This window comes from Ailuropoda melanoleuca, chromosome 5 (genome assembly GCF_002007445.2).
Source record: "Ailuropoda melanoleuca isolate Jingjing chromosome 5, ASM200744v2, whole genome shotgun sequence".
NCBI classification, from domain to species: domain Eukaryota; kingdom Metazoa; phylum Chordata; class Mammalia; order Carnivora; family Ursidae; genus Ailuropoda; species Ailuropoda melanoleuca.
The window spans coordinates 43,163,139-43,186,397 of NC_048222.1; the positions used below are offsets into that span (position 1 = coordinate 43,163,139).

At 38.5% G+C, this 23,259-nt stretch overlaps 1 protein-coding gene across 13 annotated transcripts in view; it reads left to right on the plus strand.

Annotated features, from left to right (window-relative positions):
- The window catches only part of CSNK1G1 (casein kinase 1 gamma 1), a 161,148-nt gene that overhangs the window by 45,660 nt on the left and 92,229 nt on the right, over positions 1-23,259 (plus strand). For all 13 annotated transcript variants that reach the window (XR_004625575.1, XR_004625576.1, XR_004625577.1 and 10 more), the window contains one exon: positions 14,297-14,696. Coding sequence is in view for 9 of the 13 variants with exons in the window: in XM_034660839.1 (XP_034516730.1) it covers positions 14,516-14,696 (181 nt within the window). In the remaining 4 variants the exon portion in view is untranslated. The remainder of the gene's footprint in view (positions 1-14,296; positions 14,697-23,259) is intronic.

Here is a 23,259-nt window from a genome sequence, read left to right on the forward strand (position 1 = left end):
ATTTTTTAAAGCTTTTTATTTATTTATGTGACAGAGAGACAGCCAGCAAGAGAGAGAACACAGCAGGGGAGTGGGAGAGGAAGAAGCAGGCTCCCAGCGGAGGAGCCCGATGTGGGACTTGATCCTGGAATGCCAGGATCATGCCCTGAGCCGAAGGCAGATGCTTAACGACTGTGCCACCAAGGCGCCCCTTTAATAGGAATATTTTGAGCATGTTTGGTGCTCATTGTAGGGGATCAGGAGAGAGGAAGAGGATAAAGGTATAGGTGAGAGAGATGATACAGTAAAGCTTATAAGTTACCTGCCTTGGGTGAGAGGACCACCTATTCTGTATGAGACAGGAAGAAGGTAATATAAAGACACGTAGCTTTGCAGACATGTTTTGCTGGTTTGTGTTAAAAAATTGAGGGAATTTTTATGTTACGATTTTTTTTAAGTAACTAAAATAATACATGCTTATTTAAAATTACAGTTGACCTTTGAATAATGTTGGGGTTAGGGGTGCCAGCCCTCCAGTGCAGTTAAGAATCTGCCTATAACTTTTGACTTCCCAAAAACTTAACTACTGATACTCTATTGTTGACCAGGAGCCTCACTAATAACATAAATAGTCAACACAAGTTTTGTGTGTTGTATGTGTTATATACTGTGTTCTTAAAGTAAGCTAGAGAAAAGAAGATATTAAAATCAGAAGGAAGAGAAAATACATTTATAGTATTGTACTATATTTATAAAAAACAATCCTTTATAAGTGGACCTGTGCTGTTCAAGTGTTGACTGTATTATTAAGTAAAGCCCATAGTTTACATTAGAATCCAGTCCTTGTGTTATGTATTTTATGGGTTTTGACAAGCACAAAATGACATGTATCTACTATTACAGTAGCCTATAGAATCATTGCTCCAAAAATCCCCTCTACCTTTTCATCCCTTTCTCCCTTTGTCTCCCTGAATTGGTAGCAACCACTGATCTTTTTACTGTCGCCATAATTTTTCCTTTTCCAGAATGTCATATAGTTGGAATCATAGTGTATAGTATTTTCAGATTGGCTTCCTTCACTTAGCGATATTCTTTGAAGGTTCCTCTATTTCTTTTCATGGCTTGATACTTCATTTATTTTTATCGCTGAATAATATTCCTTTGCGTGGCTGTATCATAGTTTATCCATTCACCTATTGAAAAATATCTTGGTTGCTTCCACTTTTTGGCGATTTCAAATAAAACATTTACTATGTTTAGCTGCTGTAAACATTATGTGAAGGTTTTTGTATGGGCTTAAGTTGTCAGTTCTTTTGAATAAGTACCAAGGATTACTGGATCATATGGTAAGAATATGTTTAGCTTTGTAAGAAACTGCCAAAATGTCTTCCAGCGTGGCTGTACCATTTTGCATTCCAACCAGCAATGAATGAGAGTTTTTTTTTTTTGTTTTTTTTTTTAGATTTTATTTACTTATTTGTCAGAGAGAGAGAGAGCAAGAGAGGGCACAGGCAGGGAGAGCGGCAGGCCGAGGGAGAAGCAGGCTCCCTGTTGAGCAAGGAGCCCAATGCAGGACTCGATCCCAGGACCCTGGGATCATGACCTGAGCTGAAGGCAGACGCCTAACTGACTGAGCCACCCAGGTGTCCCTGAACAGGAGTTCTTGTTGCTGCACATCCTCACCAGCATTTGGTGTTGTCAGTGTTTTTGTGCTTCCCATTCTAATAATGTAGTGGTACCTTATTTGAATTTGCAGTTCCCTGATGGCATATGATGTTGAGCATCTTTTCATATGCTCATTTGTGATCTGTGTATCTTTGTGAGGTATCTGTTCAGATCCTTTGCCCATTTTTCTTTTTCTTTAGTAAGGTCTATACCCAATGTGGGGCTTGAACTCAGGACCCTGAAATCAAGAGTTGCATGCTGTACCGACTGAGCCAGCCAGGTGCCCCCATTTGTCCATTTTTAACTTGGGTTTATTTTCTTGTTTAGTTTCAACTTGTTGGGGTGTTTTTGTTTTTGTGTGTGTGTGTGTGTGTGTTTTTATATTTTGGGTAACAGTCCTTTTTCAGGTATTTGTCTTGTGAATATTTCTTCCAGTGTGTAGCTTGTATTTTCATTCTTTCAAGAATGACTTTTGCAGAGCAGAAGTTTTTAATTTTAATTAAGTCCAACTTAACAATTTTTTCTTTCATGGATTGCACTTTTGGTGGTGGATCTGAGAAATCATTGCCAAACCCAAAGTCACTTAGATTTTCTGTATAATACCTTCTAGTAGTTTTATAGTTTTTTGTTTCCGATTAGATCTATCATTCATTCTGAGATAATTTTTGTGACAGTGTGAGGTCTGTGTCTAGATTCACTTTTTTGTGTGTAGTATCTATTTTTTCTAGCACCATTTTTGGAAGCGATAATCCTCCACTGTATTGCCTTTGCTCCTATGTCAAAGATCAGTTTGATTATATTTGTGTGAGCCTATTTCTGGGTTTTCTGTTCTGTTCCATTGATCTATTTGTCTATTCTTTTACCTGTACCACACAGTCTTGAATACTGTAGCTTAATAGCGAGTCTTAAACTTGAGTAGTATTAGTCATCTGACTTTATTCTTCTCTTTGAAATAGTGTTGGCTATTTTAGGTCTTCTGCCTTTTCTTTCTTGCTTGCTTTCTTTTTTCTTTTTTTCTAAGATTTTATTTCTTTATTTTTGTGTGAGAGAGAGAGAGATATGGGGGAGGGGAAGGGGCAAAGGGAGAAGCAGTCTCCCCACTGAGCAAGGAGCCCGATGCACGACTCAATCCCAGGACCCTGGGATCATGACCTGAGCTGAAGGCAGATGCTTAAACGACTGAGCCGCCCAGGCATCTCATCGTTTGCCTTTTCATATAAACTTTAGAATCATTTTGTCAATATTCACAAGTATTTTTCCGTATTGGTAGTTTTAAAAGTATGTTTTTTTAAATGGTAGTAACATTTTTTACTAAATGGGAAGATGTGGAAAAAATGTGAGATGCTAAAGGACTGAAAAATGTCAGATGGGCTTAGCGTTCATTCCAGTCCAAGATGGTGCTGATGACATAGGAGGCTCCTGAACTCATCTCCTCCCATGGACATATCAAATCTACAGCTACACACAGAAGAATTCCCTCTGAAAAGAATCCAGAAACTAGTTGAACAACTGATACACATTGAGTGAATGAGGGGAAAAAACCCATATTGAAATGGATAGGAAGGACGGAGACAATTTCTTTCCATAAATCCCACCCCTGGCACAGCAATATACAATTTAGGAGAGAACTCACAACTCCCAGCTTCTCCCTGAGGAGTGAAGAGTTTTCACCCAATATCTAGTGTCTCAGCATTTAAGACTTCCATCTGATGGATGGGCCCCCCAAACACCTAGCTTTGAAAGCCAGTGGAGCTTGTGTCCACGGGCCTGAAGGCTACAGCGGACAAACAGTTCCTAAGAGTCCTCTGAGGAATCTGCCATGGCTACCCTCCCCACGCGCCCCCCCCCCCAGCCTAATGCAGAGGCAGAAGACAGAAATGCCCATTTCCTGGTCTTTACCTGAAAGAGCACTATTTGTATACTTGAAAAGTTGCTGCCTGAGGATTAGGCTTCTGATTTAGCACACATCTAGGGACAGACCACACTCTTCCACAGAGGCCTGGGAGGCTGGCAGGTGCCATGTCCACATTCTCCCCCTGGCCCACTGCATGTCACCAGTGTCTCCTTAGAATGAGTCTGTACAATCAACTGGTGCCCTGGCTTTTGTGGCCGCTGCTTGGGGATGCACCCTTTGATTGCCTGGCTCTGGTGGCTAGCAGGGCTTGTGTTTGTGAGTCCCATAAGACTATGACAACAGTTTTTAATTGATTGTAGCCCTGAGGGCTCAGTGCAGAGGGAGCAGATTAAAAAGCCCAGCTCTCAGTCTCCCTGAAAGAGATCTACTTGCATACTTTAAAAGCTGTTGCCTGAAGGTCCAGCTACTAGTTAGCCTTCATTGAAATGCTGACTAAGGTCCTTCCCTTTAGGTCACTGGCAGGTGTTGGCACATCCTTAACTACTGGGAACCACTAAGAACAAAGAAGGTGGCTTGGACAATCACAAAGTTTTGAAAAACAGCTAAGAACTAGGGCCTGGCTGAGCAATAAAGCTCGTCTCCTACAGGAGACTACTCCGTTAGGACTGGGAGAGGTGGATGTTTTATCCAGTATACAGAAACCAACAGAGTCAAGGAAAAAGAAGAAACAGAGGAATATTTTCTGAACAAAAGAACAGGATAAAACTCGAGAAGCAGAGATAAGTGATTTACTTGATAAAGTGTTAAAAATAATGGTCATAAAGTTGGTCACTGAGGTCAGAAATCCTTTAGAGTTAAAGGAGTGATAAAGAATTTTCCAGGGGCGCCTGGGTGGCACAGCGGTTAAGCGTCTGCCTTCGGCTCAGGGCGTGATCCCCGCGTTATGGGATCGAGCCCCCACATCAGGCTTTTCTGCTATGAGCCTGCTTCTTCCTCTCCCACTCCCCCTGCTTGTGTTCCCTCTCTCGCTGGCTGTCTCTATCTCTGTCGAATAAATAAATAAAATCTTAAAAAAAAAAAAAAAAAGAATTTTCCAGACAAGCAAAAATTGAAGGAGTTCATCACCACTAGACTATACTCTCAGGGATCATTTCTATAGTTTGTTGCTAGACCAGCCTTAAAAGTAATGTTAAAGGGACTTTTTCAAGCTGAAACTAAAGGATCGTGATTACTAACAGGAAAACACATGAATGTATAAATCTCACCGGTTAAGGTAAATATATAGTTAAATCCAGCATTCTCTAATGTTGTAATGGTGGTGGGTAAATCACTTCTAAATCTAGTATGAAGGTTAAAAGAGAAAAGTAGTAAAAATAGCAAGCTACAATAATTTCTTAGTGGATACACAAGGTAAAAAGATGTAAATTGTGGCATCAAAAACATAAAATGACGGGGTGTGTAAAAATAGAGAGCTTTAGTATGCATTGTAAGTTCTTATCAGTTTAAAATAGACTGTTGTGAATGTGTTTTATATAAGCCTCACTGCAACTACAAAGCTGAAACCTGTAAGATACACGAAAGAGAAAGTAAAAGGAATCTAAGCACACACTAAAGAAAATCATTAAGTCATAAAGAAAGAGACAAAGGGAACAATAAAGGAACAAAGGAAATATAAAATAGCCAGAAAATTAGTTAACAAAATGGTAATAGTAAGTCCATATATATCAATACTGACTTTATAAATGGACTAAATTTCTCCAGTCAAAAGACATAAAGTGGCTTAATGGATGAAAAGATAAGACCCAACTATATGCTGCCTACAGGAGACACATCTGCTTTAAGGACACACACAGAAAGTGAAGAGATGTTGTATTCCATACAAATAGAAACCAAAAGAAAGCAGTGGATACTTAATCAGACATAAGACAAATACTCTAATAAGAACAAGGTCATTATAACAGTAATGTTGTCAGTCCAACAAGATGATATAACTTTTGTAAATATTTATGCACCCAACATAGGAGCTCTTAAATATATATAGAGTAAACATTAATAGAACTGTAGGGAGAAATCAACGGCAACACAGTAATGGTAAGGGACTTCAGTACCCCACTTTCAATAGTGGATGGATTATCCAGACAGATATTTGGTAAGTAAACATTGGCCTTAAAGTATATGCTAGACCAGACGGACTTAACAGGCATTTACACAGTGTTCCACTCGACGGCAGCAGAATACCCATTCCTCTTAACCACAGACAGAATATTCTTCCAGATAAATCATATGTTAGGTCACAAAACAAGTCTTAATAAACTTAAAGACTGAAAGCATATCAAGCATCTTTTCTCTTTTTCTTTTTTCCTTTTTTTTTTTTTTTTTTTAGATTTTATGTATTTATTTGACAGAGAGAGAGAGAGAGCATGAGCCAGGGGGAGAGGCAGAGGGAGAGGGAGAAGCAGACTCCTCACTGAGCAGGGAGCCCGATGTGGGGCTGGATCCTGGAACCCTGTGGTCATGACCTGAGCTGAAGGCATACACTTAACCAACTGAGCCACCCAGGCACCCCTCAAGCATCTTTTCCGACCACTAGGTCATGAAACTAAAAATCAATTACAAGAAAAAAAGGAAAATTCAGAAATACGTTACAGAACAAGCAATGGGTCAAAGAAGAAATCCGCATAGGGGCACCTGGGTGGCTGGCTCAGTAGTTAAGCGTCTGCCTTCGACTCAGGGCGTGATTCCAGAGTCCTGGGATTGAGCCCCACATCGTGCTCCTCTGCTGGGAACCTGCTTCTTCCTCTCCCACTCCCCCTCGCTGGCTGTCTCTGTCAAAAAGTAAATAAAATCTTAAAAGAAAAAAAAAAGAAAGAAAGAAATCTGCATAGTATTGGAAGTTCCAGCCAGAGCAATTAGTCAAGAAAAAGAGATCAAGGGGCACCTGGGTGGTTCAGTCGGTTAAGTGTCTGACTCTTGATCTCAGCTCAGGGCTTGATCTAAGGGGTTATGAGTTCAAGCCCGTCACTGGGCTCCATGATGGGCATGGAGCCTACTTAAAGAAAAAGAAATTGAAAGGCATCTAAACTGGAAACAAAGAAGTAAAATTATCACCGTTTGCAGATGATGTGATATTATATATAGAAAACCCTAAAGTCTCTACCAAAGAACTATTAGAACTAATGAACAAGTTCAGTAAAGTTGTAGGATACAGAATGGATATACAAAAATCTGCATTTCTATGCACTAATGAACTGTCAGAAAATGAGAATTTTAAAAATCCCATTTATAATTGTATCAAAAAGAATAAAATACCTGGTAATAAATTTAGTTAGAGAGGTGGAACTGAAAACTGTGAGACATTGATGAAAGAAATTGAAGAAGACACAAGTAAATGGAAAGATAGTCCGTCCTCATGAATTGGAAGCATTAATCTTGTTAAAATGTGCACACTACCCAAAGTGATCTACAGATTCAATGCAATCTGTATCAAAATTCCAAAACAATCCTAAAATTTGTATGGAACTGCAAAATACCCCAAATAGTCTAAACAGTCTTTTTTTTTTTAAAGATTTTATTTTTGTGAGAGAGAGAGTGAGCATGCGCAAGTGGGGGAGGGGCAGAGGGAGAAGCAGACTCTTCGCTGAGCAGGGAGTGCAATGTGGGGCTCCATCCCAGAACTCTAGGATCATGACCTTAGCTGAAGGCACACTCTTTTTTTTTTTTTTTTAAATATTTTATTTATTTATTCAACAGAGATAGAGACAGCCAGCGAGAGAGGAAACACAAGCAGGGGGAGTGGGAGAGGAAGAAGCAGGCTTCCCAGCGGAGCAGGGAGCCCAATGCAGGGCTCGATCCCAGGACTCTGGGATCACGCCCTGGGCCAAAGGCAGACGCTTAACGACTGAGCCACCCAGGCGCCCCTTATTATGTCATTTTTGATAGTCTTTTAGCACACACACATACAAGCACACGCACACATGCAGATACCATTTTTACTGAATATTTACTCAGTACCTTCTTTCAGTGTGATATTGCTCTTGAAATTTATCCTGTGTTCTATTTTTTTTTTTAAGATCTTACTTTTTTAAAAAAAAGGTTTTATTTATTCATCTGAGAAAGAGAGAGAGGCAGATCACAAGCAGGGGGAGAGGCTGAGGCAGAGGGAGAAACAGACACCCCGCTGAGCAGGGAGCCGATGCAGGACTTGATCCCAGGACCGTGGATCATGACCTGAGCCGAAGGCAGACACTTAACCAGCTGAACCACTCAGGTGCCCCATAAGATTTTACTTATTTATTTGAGAGGGAGAGCATGAGCATGAAGGAGGGAGGCAGAGGGAGAGGGAGAAGCAAACTCCCCAATGAGCAGGGAGCCCGACTGAGCAGGGAGCCCGACTCGGGGCTCAGTCCCAGGACCCTGAGATCATGACCTGAGCTGAGGGCAGACGCTTAATGGACTGAGCCACCCAGGTGCCCCAACTTATCCTATGTTCTAAACATCAGGTCAGGCTTTATCTCATTCTTTGAGGAGCTTACTTACAGTGGGAATTTCAGGGGTTGTTGTGTATATTGTTGGCAACTTAACACAAGGGGAATTTTGCTGTGGGCTCTGGGAAGAATTTTCATCCTTACCAAGAAACAGATAGATGACGAGAAAGTCTTTTGCTATTGCCCTTTCATTTCTGTTTTGGATACTGTTATGAGGAATGATATCTGAAGCTGAAGCTTGTGACCAAGAGGCTATAAGCCTTCACACCAAAGCCAGTATGTGGTAGATGAAGGAACAGCAGAGAGTGTGGTTGCTTCAGAGACTCTTTAAAGTTAAACATAACATTTACCATATGATCTAGTAGTCCTACATCTCTAAGCAATTATATCATAAGTTATATCAGAAGAGAGAGATTTAGAAGGCTATCTCATCTTATCAACAAAGCCCGTGTGTGTTTCGACTTTAAAATTTGAATATTTACATGCCTCGTTTTGATGGTGCCAGTATATGAAACTCTGAAATAACAAACTGTAATTCAATGATTTGTTTTCTCTTAACACATTCACAGCTGAAATTCTTTAAACATTTTCTTTGGTGGTTTTATAATATGACTTAATTTTTTTTTAGACTTCATACGGCTTCTCAAAATAATCTTACATAGTAAAGCAGTAAAATTACTTTTGTCATTTCATTCATGATAGAGGACATGCCTATCTCTTCCACAAAGCATTCGTTGTTGCCTTACAAGAGAGTGACTTTGAGCCAGATGACCCCTTGGTTTTGGCCTATTTCTTTTGTATGTTGGCCCAGGGTGATAGAACATAAGTTTCTCCCATTTCAATGTGATAGAATGCTCTAAGGTGTCTTCTAGATATCTTCTAGGAAAACTTTTCACTGACTACTGTTGAAGGTAGCCATATTCTTCAACTGTCATAAACCAGCAGATTTGGCATCAGTTCCCTACCTACAATTTGATGAGTTAGATATTTTAATTTTACTATTAACAATAATTCTTTAACCTGCTGGAGAGTTCTTGTAATTTCCCAATCGAGAAAGCCATGTGTATTAATCTGTTTTTATTCAGTAAGTGTGGCTTTATTAATGGAGTGATGCCTTCTGGGAAGCATTAAACCAGTTCCTGAATGAATTATAACTTTTGATTACAAAGAATGTGGAGTGTTACACTCGAAAAAATGTCTTTTCTCTTAATTCAGGCATGCTTAAACTCATAGAAATGATTAGAATTAAGCTTCTTTTTTTTTAAAGATTTTATTTATTTATCAGAGAGAGAGAGCACAAGCAGGGGGAGAAGCAGGCTCCCTGCTGAGCAATGAGCCCAATATGGGGCTCAACCCCCGGACCCTGGAATCATGACCTCAGCCGAAGGCAGACACTTAACTAACAGAGCCTCTAGAATTAAGCTTCTTAAGGAACTTGCTGGTATGATTCTAAAAATTTATCATAGCATTTACATGTTTAATAAGTTACAAGTAATTGCCAAATGGTTTATTTACCAGAAAAAGAAACATCTTATTGCATTTATATAATTTCCTCTCCCTCCCTCCTTTTTTATTAGCGTATAGTTGACATACAATATTATATTTGTTTCAGGTGTACAACATAGTGATTCAGCAGTTACGTGCATTATGAAATGCTCACCATGATAAGTGTGGTTACCATCTGTCACCATATAATGTTACTACAATATTATTGACTACATTCCTTATGCTGTACTTTTCATCCTTGTGACCTACTTATTTTATGACTGGAAGTTTGTACCTTTTAATCTCCTTCACCTATTTCGCTCATTTCCTGAATCCCCCTCCCCTCTGGCAACCACCAGTTTGTTCTCTGTGTTTATGAATCTTCTTTTTTGTTCATTTCTTCATTTGTTTTGTTTTTTAGTTTCCACACATAAGTGAAATACTATGGTATTTGTTTCTGCCTGACTTATTTCACTTAGTATAATAGCTTCTAGGCCCATACATGTTGTCACAAACTGGCAAGATTCCATTCTTTTTAATGGCTAATATTTCATTACCACACACACCCACCCATCTTCTTTATCCATTCACCTATTGATGGAAGCTTAGGTTGCTTCCACATCTTAGCTATTGTAAATAATGCTACAGTAGACATAGGGGTGTATATATCTTTCTGAATTAGTGTTTTTGTTTTCTTCAAGTAAATACCCAGAAGTGGAATTGCTGGGTCATATGGTATTTCTATTTTTAATTTTTTGAGGAATCTCCATACTGTTTTCCAGAGTAGCTCTACCCATTTACATTCCCACCAACAGTATGCAGGGAGTTCTTTTTCTCTACATTCTGGCCAACACTTGTTATTTCTTGTCATTTTTTTAAGATTTTATTTTATTCTTTTAAAGATTTTATTTATTTGAGATAGGGAGGGAAAGCACACGAGCAGGGCGGAGGGGCAGAGGGAGAGGAAGAAGCCAACTCCCTGCCAAGCAGGGAGCCTGGCACGGGCTTGATCCCAGGACCCCAGGATCATGACCTGAGCCAAAGGCAGATGTTTAACCAACTGAGCCACCCAGGTGCCCCAAGATTTTATTTTTAAATAATCTCTACACTGATCGTAGGGCTCAAACTCACAACCCTGAGATCAAGAGTCTTGTGCTGTACTGACTGAGGCAGCCAAGTACCCCATTTCTTGTCTTTTTGATACTAGGTATTCTTTTTTTTTTTTTAAGATTTTATTTATTTATTCATTCGACAGAGATAGAGGCACCCAGTGAGAGAGAGAACACAAGCAGGGGGAGTGGGAGAGGAAGAAGCAGGCTCACAGCAGTGGAGCCTGATGTGGGGCTCGATCCCATAACGCCGGGATCATGCCCTGAGCTGAAGGCAGACGCTTAACCGCTGTGCCACCCAGGTGCCCTGATACTAAGTATTCTGACTGGTGTGAGGTGATATCTCATTGTGGTTTTGATTTGCATTTCCCTGATTAGTGATATTGAGCCTCTTTTCGTATATCTGCTCGTCTTTCTACAGAAAAATGTCTATTCAAGTTTTCTTCCCATTTTTTTTTTAAGATTTTATTTATTTATTTGACAGAGATAGAGACAGCCAGTGAGAGAGGGAACACAAGCAATCATGCCCTGAGCTGAAGGCAGACGCTTAACCGCTGTGCCACCCAGGTGGGGCTCGATCCCACAACACATGGATCACGCCCTGAGCCGAAGGCAGACGCTTAACCGCTGTGCCACCCAGGCGCCCCCTCTGCCCATTTTTTAATCAGGTTATTTGGGTTTTTTGGCATTGATTTGTGTGAGTTCTTCATATTTTTTGGGTACTAACCCTTGTTGGATATATCATTTGTAAATATCTTCTCTCATTCAGTAGATTGCCTTTTTGTTTTATTGATGGTTTCCTTTGCTGTACAAAAGCTTTTTAGTTTAGTCCCAATAGTTTATTTTTGCTTTTGTTTTCTTTGCGTAAGGAGACAGATGCAGAAAAACAGTGCTGAAGGCTGATATCCAAAAGTTCACTGCCTCTGTGGTGTGTGTTTTGTTTGTTTGTTTGTTTGTTTTTAGGAGGTCTCTGGTTTCAAGTCTTCAGATCTTTAATCTATTTTGAGTTTATTTTTGTGTATGGTGCAAAAAAGTAATTCCCCTCCCCTTTTTTTATTGTAAAGAAGAAAAAGAGGACAAATCATATAGTTTGTATTTTATTGCTATCTTTGCAAGTCATATTTTAAAAATAAAGTTAAAGTATAACTTAATGTTTACCTTGGATGTTCTATTTGACTTGGTTCTTTTTTTTTTTTTTTAAAGATTTTACTTATTTATTCATGAGAGATAGAGGGAGAAAGGCAGAGGGAGAAGCAGACTCCCCGAGGAGCAGGGAGCCTGATGGGGGACTCAATCCCAGGACCCCAGGATCATGACCTGAGGTGAAGGCAGATGCTTAACCGGCTGAGCCACCCAGGCACCCCCCATTTGACCTGGTTCTTGAGCTAACTTTCTCATATGTTATCTTCTACTAAATGAAAATAAATCATTTAATATCTTTGTGAAATAGAAATCCTAACTATCCTGTCTTAACACTAATGAAGTGAAATGAAACTAGCTTTTTTTCTAGATGAATTCTTAGAGTTTTTAGGGTTAATCAGGATTCTCTTGTACTAATTTGTGTAAATACTTGGTTATGTCATTGAAAATCTGTTTTCTGTTAAGCAAGACCATCATAATTGTTACTCAGTATTTATTAAGTACCAATTATATGCAAGAAACTAAAGGAGGTATGACAAGATCCTTAGCTTCAAAGGCTTATAATAAAATTGAATATTAGAGTATATATCAATATAATCTGGTACATTAAGTGGCAAATGTATACACAGTATACACAGTGGTGCCCCAAGTGTTAATGTTGAATTGGTTATAAAAGTTTCACAAGGGACATAGGATGTGAGTCAGCCCTTTAAGACAGAAGAGGCCATTCTAGGTATAAGGGCTAAGAATGGATGCTCCTTGTGTTTATGTGGTAACTTTTAATATAAGAATTTAAATAGGGAGTTTAATACTGAAGGGACTCAAATGACGAGCTAGAGAGTTTGCAGTTGGGAAGTAGAAAATAGTTTTGAGCAGTGGGTGGTGATAAAGAAATAGGATTTTGAAAAAATTTAACTGTTCAGTTAGTTTGATTTCTTAAACGAGAGGTGACATATAAAAGTAGTATTAAATATTATTCATCTTTCATAATTACAGATTAGACCATGCTCATGTTGCATGCATAGATTAGAAAATTGGTTATCTTTAAGTTTTTTCTGTGTTTGTGGGAGGTAAAATGATTCTTCTGGGCTACAAGCAGGTGTTAAAAACATCCTTTTCCCAGCTGAACACGATTTTTTGACTTTCTGCAGGGTTCTAACCTGGCAAGTACTGTATGTTTTTCTAATACATACATGCAAGTATACATGGATAATGAGGGCTGTACGTGATTACTCCACCTAATGTTTCATGAGTGTAAGCGCAATGGAGAAAGTTAATGACAAGCATTATAAAAATAACCTCCATCTGTTAGCGTGAACACATATGAAAAACATGAAGAGCAGTAGATAAGGTAGTACAGGTTTCCAAATCTTAAAAATGAAACTATTGCGCTAGTGATAATTTTTGAAAATTTGGGAGTTAGTTGAATGCTCAAAATTGTCTAAGTAGGCTAAGATCCATCTTTTTCCTGGGGCGCCTGGGTGGCACAGCGGTTAAGCGTCTGCCTTCAGCTCAGGGCGTGATCCCAGCGTTATGGGATCGAGCCCCACATCAGGCTCTTCCACTATGAGCCTGCTTCTTCCTCTCCCACTCCCCCTGCTTGTGTTCCCTCTCTCGCTGACTGTCTCTATCTCTGTCGAATAAATAAATAAAATCTTTTAAAAAATAAAAAAAATAAAAAATAAGATCCATCTTTTTCCTGTTTTCAAAGAAATTATAAGATAAGGGAAGAAAGTATAGCCTGACAATTTCTCATAGACACATACTTACACCAGTTAAGACAGAACTATCTAAGACATTGTAAGTTTTTTCCCCCTTCTCTTAATAATACTGTTTGAAGGACTTTTAGTAAACTACAAAGATAATTGGAGGATATTAGATAGAATTGCAAAGCTTTAGTCTAGGACTGCTTAGTACCACTAGGGTTTTGAGAAGTCCCTTATAGAAGTAGCCTGTGTCATCAGTAACTTGGGTTGTGTTGTTGCTGTCAGTGCTTGATAAATGGTGGGGATGGAGGAGGGGGGATGGTAAGTAACTTCATGTATGATAGTTTCTGTACAAAGTTGAAGGAAGAGCTTTTAATTGTCCTCAGTTTATTTAACTGGACTGAACCACACTGTATCTTTCTGTTGTCCAGTGATGAAAAAGGGAGCAAATAGCTTTCTTGTGGGTCATATGTACAGTACTAGAAGATAGCATTAATTTATGTATGTATATATGTAAGTAGGCTCCACACCCAGTGTGGAGGCCAACACAGGGCTTGAACTCATGACCCTGAGATCAAGAGTTGGATGCTTAACTGACCGAGCCACCTAGGCGCCCCAAAGACAGCATTTTATATTATTAAAGGCTTGCGTGTTCCCTTCGCTGCCATGGTCTGCAGCCTACTGAGCTTATGTTACCAGATGAATAACTAGTCCAGATGGTTAAACTGTTGGAGAATATAAAATCAAAACCCATTTCAGGAAGCTATCCACTTTGTTCATTTTTGGATAGGATCCATTCTAATTAGTGGTAACTTTCTGAATTTGTTTTAAAATTTAATTTTTAACTGTTTTGTTTTCTTGATTTTTACCTAGGTTACAAAATACCTTCCTATGCTTGACATCCAAAGACTACGTGTCCTACAAGAACAAATCAATGGTTTTTTGTCTCCTGGAGATACATTAGAAACATAAATATGGTGCCAAAAGATCTCCTTGCTTTTCTCTGACTACGGTTTATTTGGACGTACTTTTGTATTGAAGAGAGGTATACGGACTCAGGCTACTCGTGCAGAGACTCTGTCGTGTAGGATCATGGACCATCCTAGTAGGGAGAAGGATGAAAGACAACGGACAACTAAACCCATGGCACAAAGGAGTACACACTGTCCCCGACCGTCTGGCACCTCAACATCCTCTGGGGTTCTTATGGTGGGACCCAACTTCAGGGTTGGCAAGAAGATAGGGTGTGGGAACTTCGGAGAGCTCAGATTAGGTAAGGACTTGGTTATATCAGTGGCTTCCAACAACAGCAACAGCTATAATTAGCTTTGGTGTGTTTTAAGACAAGCAGTTATAATTTTGTGAGAAATTATCTTAAGTTAGGACTTGTTATCATAAGAACTAAAGAATTTGTGAAGGGGACTATAGTCATTATCAGTTATAATTGTATCCAAGGTTCATCTCTGTTTGTGTATGATAGGCTTTTAAATTTACTACCAATTTTGAGATTTTATGATGTAGGGAGAGCTGCATACAGATATCAATAAAATGAAAATTCTGATTTAGTTGTTCTGAGAGGTAGAGCCCTAAATTCTTTTTAACAAACTTCAGGTGACCTACATGTTGTTGGTCCTTGAAGCACACTCTGAGAAGGGAGTAAAGCCTTGCTTTAATTCAGATTCTACCCCTGATAAGGGGTGAATCCTTATTGAGTAATACCGACTTAGTCTATAAAGATACACATCCTGTTCAGAGAGGCTTTCCAACTGATACTATGTTTGCATTTCTTCCTGGAAATACCAACATCAGGATTGAGCTAGAACTCCAGGGAGAAATTAGGGGATTTTATTTCCCAACCAAGGAAATGGGTTTTTTGATTTCAAGTATGAATTTATGAGTACAATGATGAAAAATGACAAAACCAACCAGTTTGAAGATGTGAAATTGGGAAAAAGATACAGTAGGTATTTATACATTTTTTAATGGCCCTCCCTGGATGAAGTGGGAAGATAAAAAAGATCTTCTATGAACTTGGACATCAGCTTGGAGAATGTGAAGAGGTTCCCTTTTAGGCTAAAGTGTTTGCTTTTTCTCCATAGCTGTTATGGGTATAGATTATTATGAAGACCCATTGTAAGAGACTCTGGCCCTTGGGGGAACAGGAGTGTGGGAGGGTAAGATGATTCTTGTTTGTCACCTCTGCTACTTCTGATCTGCAAAAGAAGAAAGAAAAAATGTTATCTCTGGTCCCCCATAGAGAGAATCAGGGAAGCATCACTACCCTAGTGAGAGATCACTGGGTGCACAGTTGAATTTAAGGATGCTGAGTAGGAATTTATTTTTACTGGTAGAAGGCCAGCAGCCTGGAATTTTAAGACCTGACTAGTGTAATGGAAGGCTCTTTATATTTAGCGATGTTCGAGTTAGCAAATCTAGCAGATGCTACTGAGAATAGGAGTAAGATGTGTAATTTCACACTGCTTGAGTTCCCAGCAACTACTGAATTGTTTTAGCAGCTAGTTTTGTGAATATTCATTTATGTAATGGATTGACTTTGCTCTAACATCACAGTAGTAACTTGAATTAAATAGATTATGACATAAACATCCACAGAAATACTACTGAGAGTAAGTTTGCATATAAATTCTTGTTTTCTCAGAACATCATGAAATTGTTTGATTTCTCTAAAGGTAAAGAACAACTTCAGTCAGTGAAAACTGGAAATCTGTCTTATTTAATTACTTAAGTCTAGATTTGTATTAGATGATCTGTAAGTTTACGTGGGAATAGAAAACTTATTGAGTTAAAAGTATAAATTTTTAGCCCATATGTATTTCAGAGTAGTAGAGTGTTGTGTTTTATTTCTTTAAAAGATTTTAGGATAATTTTGGTAGTTCTCATTTTGGCTTGCCTTTTAGTCAGTAGAAAGACTTGTCTTTCTTTTGAAGTGGATTTAGTCTTGTGTGCTTATCAGGTTTTCATTAGCCTTGGGATGATATTGTCATGACATTGTATCTAGGACTACTTTTTAGCAATAGAAACCAGAAAAGGTACTTCCAGAATCATTTGACATCTTCCTGACAACAGGGTATGCTGTATACTCCATTCTACTGCTCTGTGGCTGTGACATTAGTAAGTAGGAGATGGTGCAGACAACAGAAGGTATAAACTAGAAATTCCAAACTCAAGGCAGGTGCAGATGGGCCTTCACCAAGGCGACCACCTACAAGGCCATGCTTTCTTCTCCACATTCATTTCTTTCTCTAGCCACACTGTCTCTCTGCCCCCCAAACAGCCAGATGTATTTCTGCGTCAGAGCTTTTGGACTTAAAGTTCCTCTACTGCAGAATTCTTCCCCCAAATTTTACTTAGGCGGTTGCTTCTCATTCTTCAGGCTTTACCTTTTGTTACCTCCTCAGAGAAACCGTCAGTGATTTCTCCCCCACCTCCATTTAAAATGGCGCATTTCTCCCTAGCTATATTCTGTGCCATCAAACACTTTATTTTAGTCATCACATTGATCACTACCTGAAATGATTTATTTGTGTTTGTTTACCTGTTAATTGTCTCTCCTTACCTGAATATAACCCCCTTGGATGGTGAGGATTCTGTGTGTTATTTGCTGTTGTTAATATGTGGGATGGATGGATGGATAGATAGCTAGATGAATAGGAAGAGAGAGAAAAAAACATAACCTCCTTCAGGCTCCTGGTATGTGGGGGTGGTGATAGGTAGTGGCCTTAGTACCACTGAATTTAGGTACACCTCTGGATTCTAGATAGATAAACAAAGAAAATATGCAATGTTAGTACATTTTGGTTCTCTCCAAACCTATTTCTTCCCCATCATCCATTTAACAAACTTTTCTTTTTTTTTTTTTAAAGATTTTATTTATAATGTATTTGAGAGAGAGTGAGAGAGAGAGCATGAGCAGGGGGGAGAGGGGGAAGCAGGCTCCCTGCTGAGCAGAGAGCCGGACATGGGGCTCCATCCCAGGACCTGTCCTGAGCCTAAGGTGGATGCTTAACTGACTGAGCCACCCAGGAGCCCCTTAACAAACATTTCTTGAATAATTACTGTCTTACTAGACTTAGGGAAAGATAGAAAGAATAACAAGATGTAGTTTCTGTCCTTAAGAATCTGTCTTACAGTAGAAAGAAAAAAACAAATTATAATAAGTGATAAGTATTAGATTATATTAAAAACTGCTTTGGCAGACGTTTATGAAGGTTTCGGAAAGGAAGTATTATTTGAGAGTGGGAGAAGACTTCCACTGATGGACACAAGGAAGAGGGGCTCTCCAAAGTGGTAGGAGCATGAAACATTATCAGAATAGCAACTAGTTATACATGACCGCGGTAATGGATGTGAAATAAAAAAAGTAATAGATGACTCTATTAGGCATATTGGAGCCAGACTGTGAAGTGTTTGCATGGTACTAAAGCATTTGGACTTTATCCTGTGGGCAGTGGAGTAGAATCATCAAGGGTTTTATAACAGAAGAGTGACATGATCTGGTTTGTATTCTAGATAGAAAGATAATTCAGGTAGTTGTAAGATTAGATCAGATAAGAAAGAGATTGACATCTTGTGGATTTTGCTCTAATTGTAGAACTTGTCACAATGTATTATCTTCCCCTATCTCTCTGCCTCAAGATTAGCTTGCTGGTAGTACTTTGCTTCATTAATCTTTATCTTCTCAGCTCCTTTCACTGTGTATGGCATATAATGTGTATTTAAGAAATGTTAATGGGTACTTAAGTAATGTTTGTTTGGCTTTATAGTCTTAGTCAGAAATGGCCAGACCTGCCTTAGCACTTAGCTCTGAAAATGGCAGTGAGATGAAGAGGAAGGGATGAATTAGGGAGAAATTTCAGAGGTAGATTGAAGACAGGATTTAACCACCAGATATTTGAGGGGAAGCTTTCAAAGATGACTGAGTTTGGAGAGACCAAGTGAATGATTATTTAGTGGAAATAGGAAATACAGGACTAGAGTAGGTGGTAGGAAAGGCAGGTAGATAGAATTTGTTAATATGTTCACTTTGAGGAGTACGCAGCACATATGCAAAAAAGTGAATCTGAGACTTAGAAAAGTTTAGGCTTGAGGTAGGGATTAGGAGATCATACCATGTAGGTATTAATGGACGCAGTCACGGATGATGAGATGATACTTTATGGAGTTTGTATGAGTGGGAGAAGGTGCATTTAAGGGATGCTGGAAGAGGAAGAGCTTGAAGAGTAGAGAAGAGCTTGAAAAGTCAGAAGAGTGTTTTTTTTATTTATTTTAGAAGTTTCTCCAGGGGTGTTTGGCTGGCTCGGTTGGTGGAGCATGCGACTCTTGATCTCAGGGTTGTGAGTTTGAGCCCCACGTTGGGTGTAGAGATTACTTAAAAATAAAATCTTAAAAAAAAAAAAAAGATTTCTCCAAAGATAACCACTGATTTTATTTAATTAATTTAATTTTCTAGAATGTATATCAGGACATATTTTAGAAATGTAATCAAACTGTACTGTGAACGTGTTTTTATCACTTAATATAGCATGGATTTCTTTTTTCATTTTAAATATAGATCTGGGTGGCTCAGTTGGTTAAGCATCTGCCTTTGGCTCAGCTCATGATCCCAGGGTCCTGGGATTGAGCCCCACATCCAGCTCCCTGCTCAGCGGAGAGCCTGCTTCTCCCTCTCCCTCTGCTGCTCCCCCTGCTTGTGCTCTCTCTGTGTCTGTCTCTCTCTCTGTCAAATAAATAAATAAAAATCTTTAAAAAATATATATATAGGTCATTCTTTTTTGAGAGAGAGAGAGTGCTCATGCACACGCGTGAGATGGTAGGGGAGCAGAGAGAGAGAGAATCTTAAGCAAGCTGCATGCCCAGCGTGAAGCCCTATATTGGCTCCATCTCACGACCCTCATGACCTGAGCCGAAACCAAGAGTCAGATGCTTAACCACCTGAGCCATCCAGGCGCCTCTAGATCATTCATTTTTAATGTCTGTAGTTATTCTGTAATTTAGCCAATTTATATATACATATAAATTGTTTCTGTTTTTTCATATTATAAATGATACTGTACTTAACATCCTAATAGATGCCTGTAGTACATCCTTGTAGTACAAACTTGGTTGATTATTTTCTTAGGATAAATCTGGGAAATGTACACTCTGAGTCAAGGAGTATACATATTTGTGATTTTGTTACATATTGGAAATTTGCCCCCTAGAAAGATGGTTTCTCTTTACTTTCTGCCTGTGTGTGTGGGTGTGTGTGGGTGGTTCTTTCCCTACCCCTTCAAAAACCTTAAACATTATTTAGAATCTTTTGATCTTTGCTAGTCTGAAAGGGTAAAATGGTGTCTTATTAAATGTGTATGGGTTCATGGGTAAAGTTAAGTGTCTTTATACATTGATTTATATTTCTTCTTTTAAGAGTTGCTTCTTTATGGCCTTTGCCTGTTTCTCAATGGAAAGATTATTTCTGTGGAGTCTTACCTGTGCGTATTGCCTCAATAGATAAGGGAATTTTGAAGATTTGAGAAAGAAATATTGATGAAGGATGATTGTGAATAAAAGGTTGGAGGATACAATGGAGTGGAAATAGATGTGCAAGTTGTTTTTTATTAATTGAAAAACATGGGAGCTATTTTGAGGAATTTTTTTTTAAATTTTGAGTATTCTGCTGAATCAGGCCTGGAAAGAATCATGTAAACATTAAGATGTGAATGATTTTATTCCTCCAGAATTAAGAAAATGTTGTCTGTATTTAATGTAGTCTACAAATAATGGCTTGTTTTTCTTCTTAGGTGCAAGAGTAAGTAGATGATATTTCTTTCCCATTCCTAATAGGTATGTACCTATGTTAACGGAAGACCCCTTAGACTAGATAGTCTTGCATATAATTTTAATAATCTTCATATTATCCTTGTGAAATAGGACATTGTTAGAGAATCTTTTTACTTGCAAATAAGAAAATGGAGGCACAAAGAATTCTTTTTTTTTGTTCTTTTTCATCTTTGGTATCTGATGAAAGACGCAAAAGTACATTAGCACAGAAGGATGTTTTTGACAAAGGGAAATTGGCCAAGGGTAGCAGCTTGTCCTGTGACACCCTCCTCCCTGGCTTCTAAAATAAGATACTTATTCTGTGACTAGATTAGGGTGTACATGACAACATCTCCGCATATTGTTCTTTCCTCACCTGAATTACTTATCTATCACTAATGAACTTAAATTGGAATTTGTAACTTCAGCTTTTACCAGCCAGTTCTATGTTTGGCAGTTGTGATCATTAATAGTTTACAGATGCGTATTTTCTAAAGCCCTTGGTTTCATATTGTGTCCCACAAGGTCTTAGAGCCCTTATTTCCAACTGTGAGAGAATGGGAAAGGAAGAATGAGGAGACAGGACTCTCACCTATATACTGAGTTTTCAGTAAGATTTTGTTTAAAAGATACCAACCTGCTGAGTTAAAATTTCTTAAGATTGTACTTATTTATTTGAGAGATAGCGTGCTTGCGAGCGGAGGGCGGGGGGCAGAGGGAGAGGGAGACGGAGTCTTAAGCACAGAGTCCCACACGGGGCTCTATCCCACAATGCCCACATCATGACCTGAGCCGAAACCAAGAGTTGGACACTTAACCAACTGTGCTGACCCAGGTGCCCCTCTGCTGTGTTAAAATTTTTTTGAAGATCATTCATCTGAGAGAACATAGGCTTAAGATAAAATTTAAAAGTGTTTACAATGAAGGCATTGTAAAATGAAATGTTACTTTTTTATTCATAGTTTCTTAGTAAATCTTATCATTTTGAACATAAAGAACTAAGTCCGTATCAGCCAAAAACTATGCCAGCCAATGAAACAGAAACAGATGTATTGTGCTTTGATAGCATTGTTAAGGTTTTCCTATACATTTGCAAACTTCGAGGGTCTTCAGATGGAACAAACTAAAACAAGTTTATAAGTCATGTCATTACTCTCTCTCCCAAGTGGTTAAAAGTAAGAGGCCTGGAGTCATACTGCCTTTCTGAGTTCTTTTCCCCCCTCTTTAAGATGGGAGTAATGATACCTACTTTACAGATTTGTTGTGCAGATGTAATTCAGATAATGTATATCATCACCTAATACAGTGGTTGTTACATAGTGACCCTTTATATACATAATACAAGTATTGTTTAAATTTTTGTTTTAATTTTTCCCAACCTTGAATGAAGAAGATTTTCAAATTTTTACCAAAAAGTGAAAAGAATAAGATGGTGATTATCCATAATATACTATTACCTAGATTTACCAGTTGTTAATATTTTGTCCCATATGCTTTATATCTTTGAAGATGTGTGTGTACATTTGTTTATGGTGTGAGTGTGTGAGTGTGTGTCTGTGCTTGTACCATTCCAAGTAAGCTGTAGATCTGACAAAATATTCCCCCCCCCGCCAGGAAGGGATGTTTATGGTCCCACTTCACAGGTGTGTAACAGATTACATCCTTTGCTTTGCTTCCACAGTATGTTTTGGAGGGATTTAATTTAGAATTAAGATTCCCAAAATAAGTCATTTTAATTTTCTTGAGGAAACTAAAAATAAGTAGAAAATTCTTGTTCTTCGTAGTATCATAGTTTAAATTTCTTTTGGAATTACACCCTTTTGGTTCTAACCCAAGCAGAGGTTGTTAAGGTTAAACAGCTTTAACAGATCTTGAGGAAGAATTTTTTTTTTTTGTCAGCTTAGTCCATCAAAAAATGGTAGGAGTCAAGCGCTTCAACCACAGTTGCTGACACACAGTCTGCATCACGTTAATACGGCAGTTTTAGAAGTGTCACAGATAGGATTCTTGCAGGATTATGCATCTCGGCTAGTTAGTTTATCAGGAGAATTTCTATGGTGAAGTTTCCAGGATTGCTAAAACCAATCTGGAATTGTGTGAGCAGGACTATGAAGCGAAGACGGTTTTGGATTTGATTATGAGGAGAGTTCAGAATCAATATATACGTGATGCCATCATGCATACTAAGGAGAAAACTGTCTGAACTTAGACTTTACCAAAGTTTTTATCAAAGGAAGTGGGGCCTACTGCCAGTCATACTGGACTCTCAGTTAATCTAGCAGATCATGCTGAATTAATCCAGTTTTTTCCTGAGTTAGGGTTACTAAATTAAATTCATTTTTTAAGTAATCTCTACACCCAGTGTGGGGCTCAAACTCTACAACCCTGAGATCAAGAGTCACACACTCTACCAACTGAGTCAGCCAGGCGCCCCTTTTATAATCTAATTTTAATGAAAACAATCAGATAGTATAGGTTGTAAAATCCTGATCTCCACAGGAAAGCATTTCAACTCTTTTAACAACATCTTCTAGATACTTCCTTCCTTCTAAGTGTTATTAAAGATTGTTTTTTATTTTTCTGGTATACACCATCCCAATCACTCCTCACATTCTCCCAATATATTTATGTTATACTTTTTGCTTAAATTATTTTTCTACATTTACAGTGTTATGGTTATGAAAATATTGTTTGCAGCTGAGCTATGAGAGCACTGTTATTATATCTTCTTTCTCGTACATCCCTATCCCCATTCCCTCAGATTAAAAATTACTGATACTTGATTTTTAAAGAATTTTCTTAGTTATCCACATATCTTTCATTAATTCTTCTCAAGTTTCCAACGGAATTGTAAACTTTCTATCAATATTATTAGGCAATCTTAGCATTAAGATTCCTCCTCTGTGGTATATCATAGCTTTCTCAGGTCTTGTCTGTTCACTACTTCTGAAGGTTGACATCTCTAGTCCGCTGTTTTCTCACCTACTTTGTCTTCCTTCCCTTCCCTTCCCCTCCCC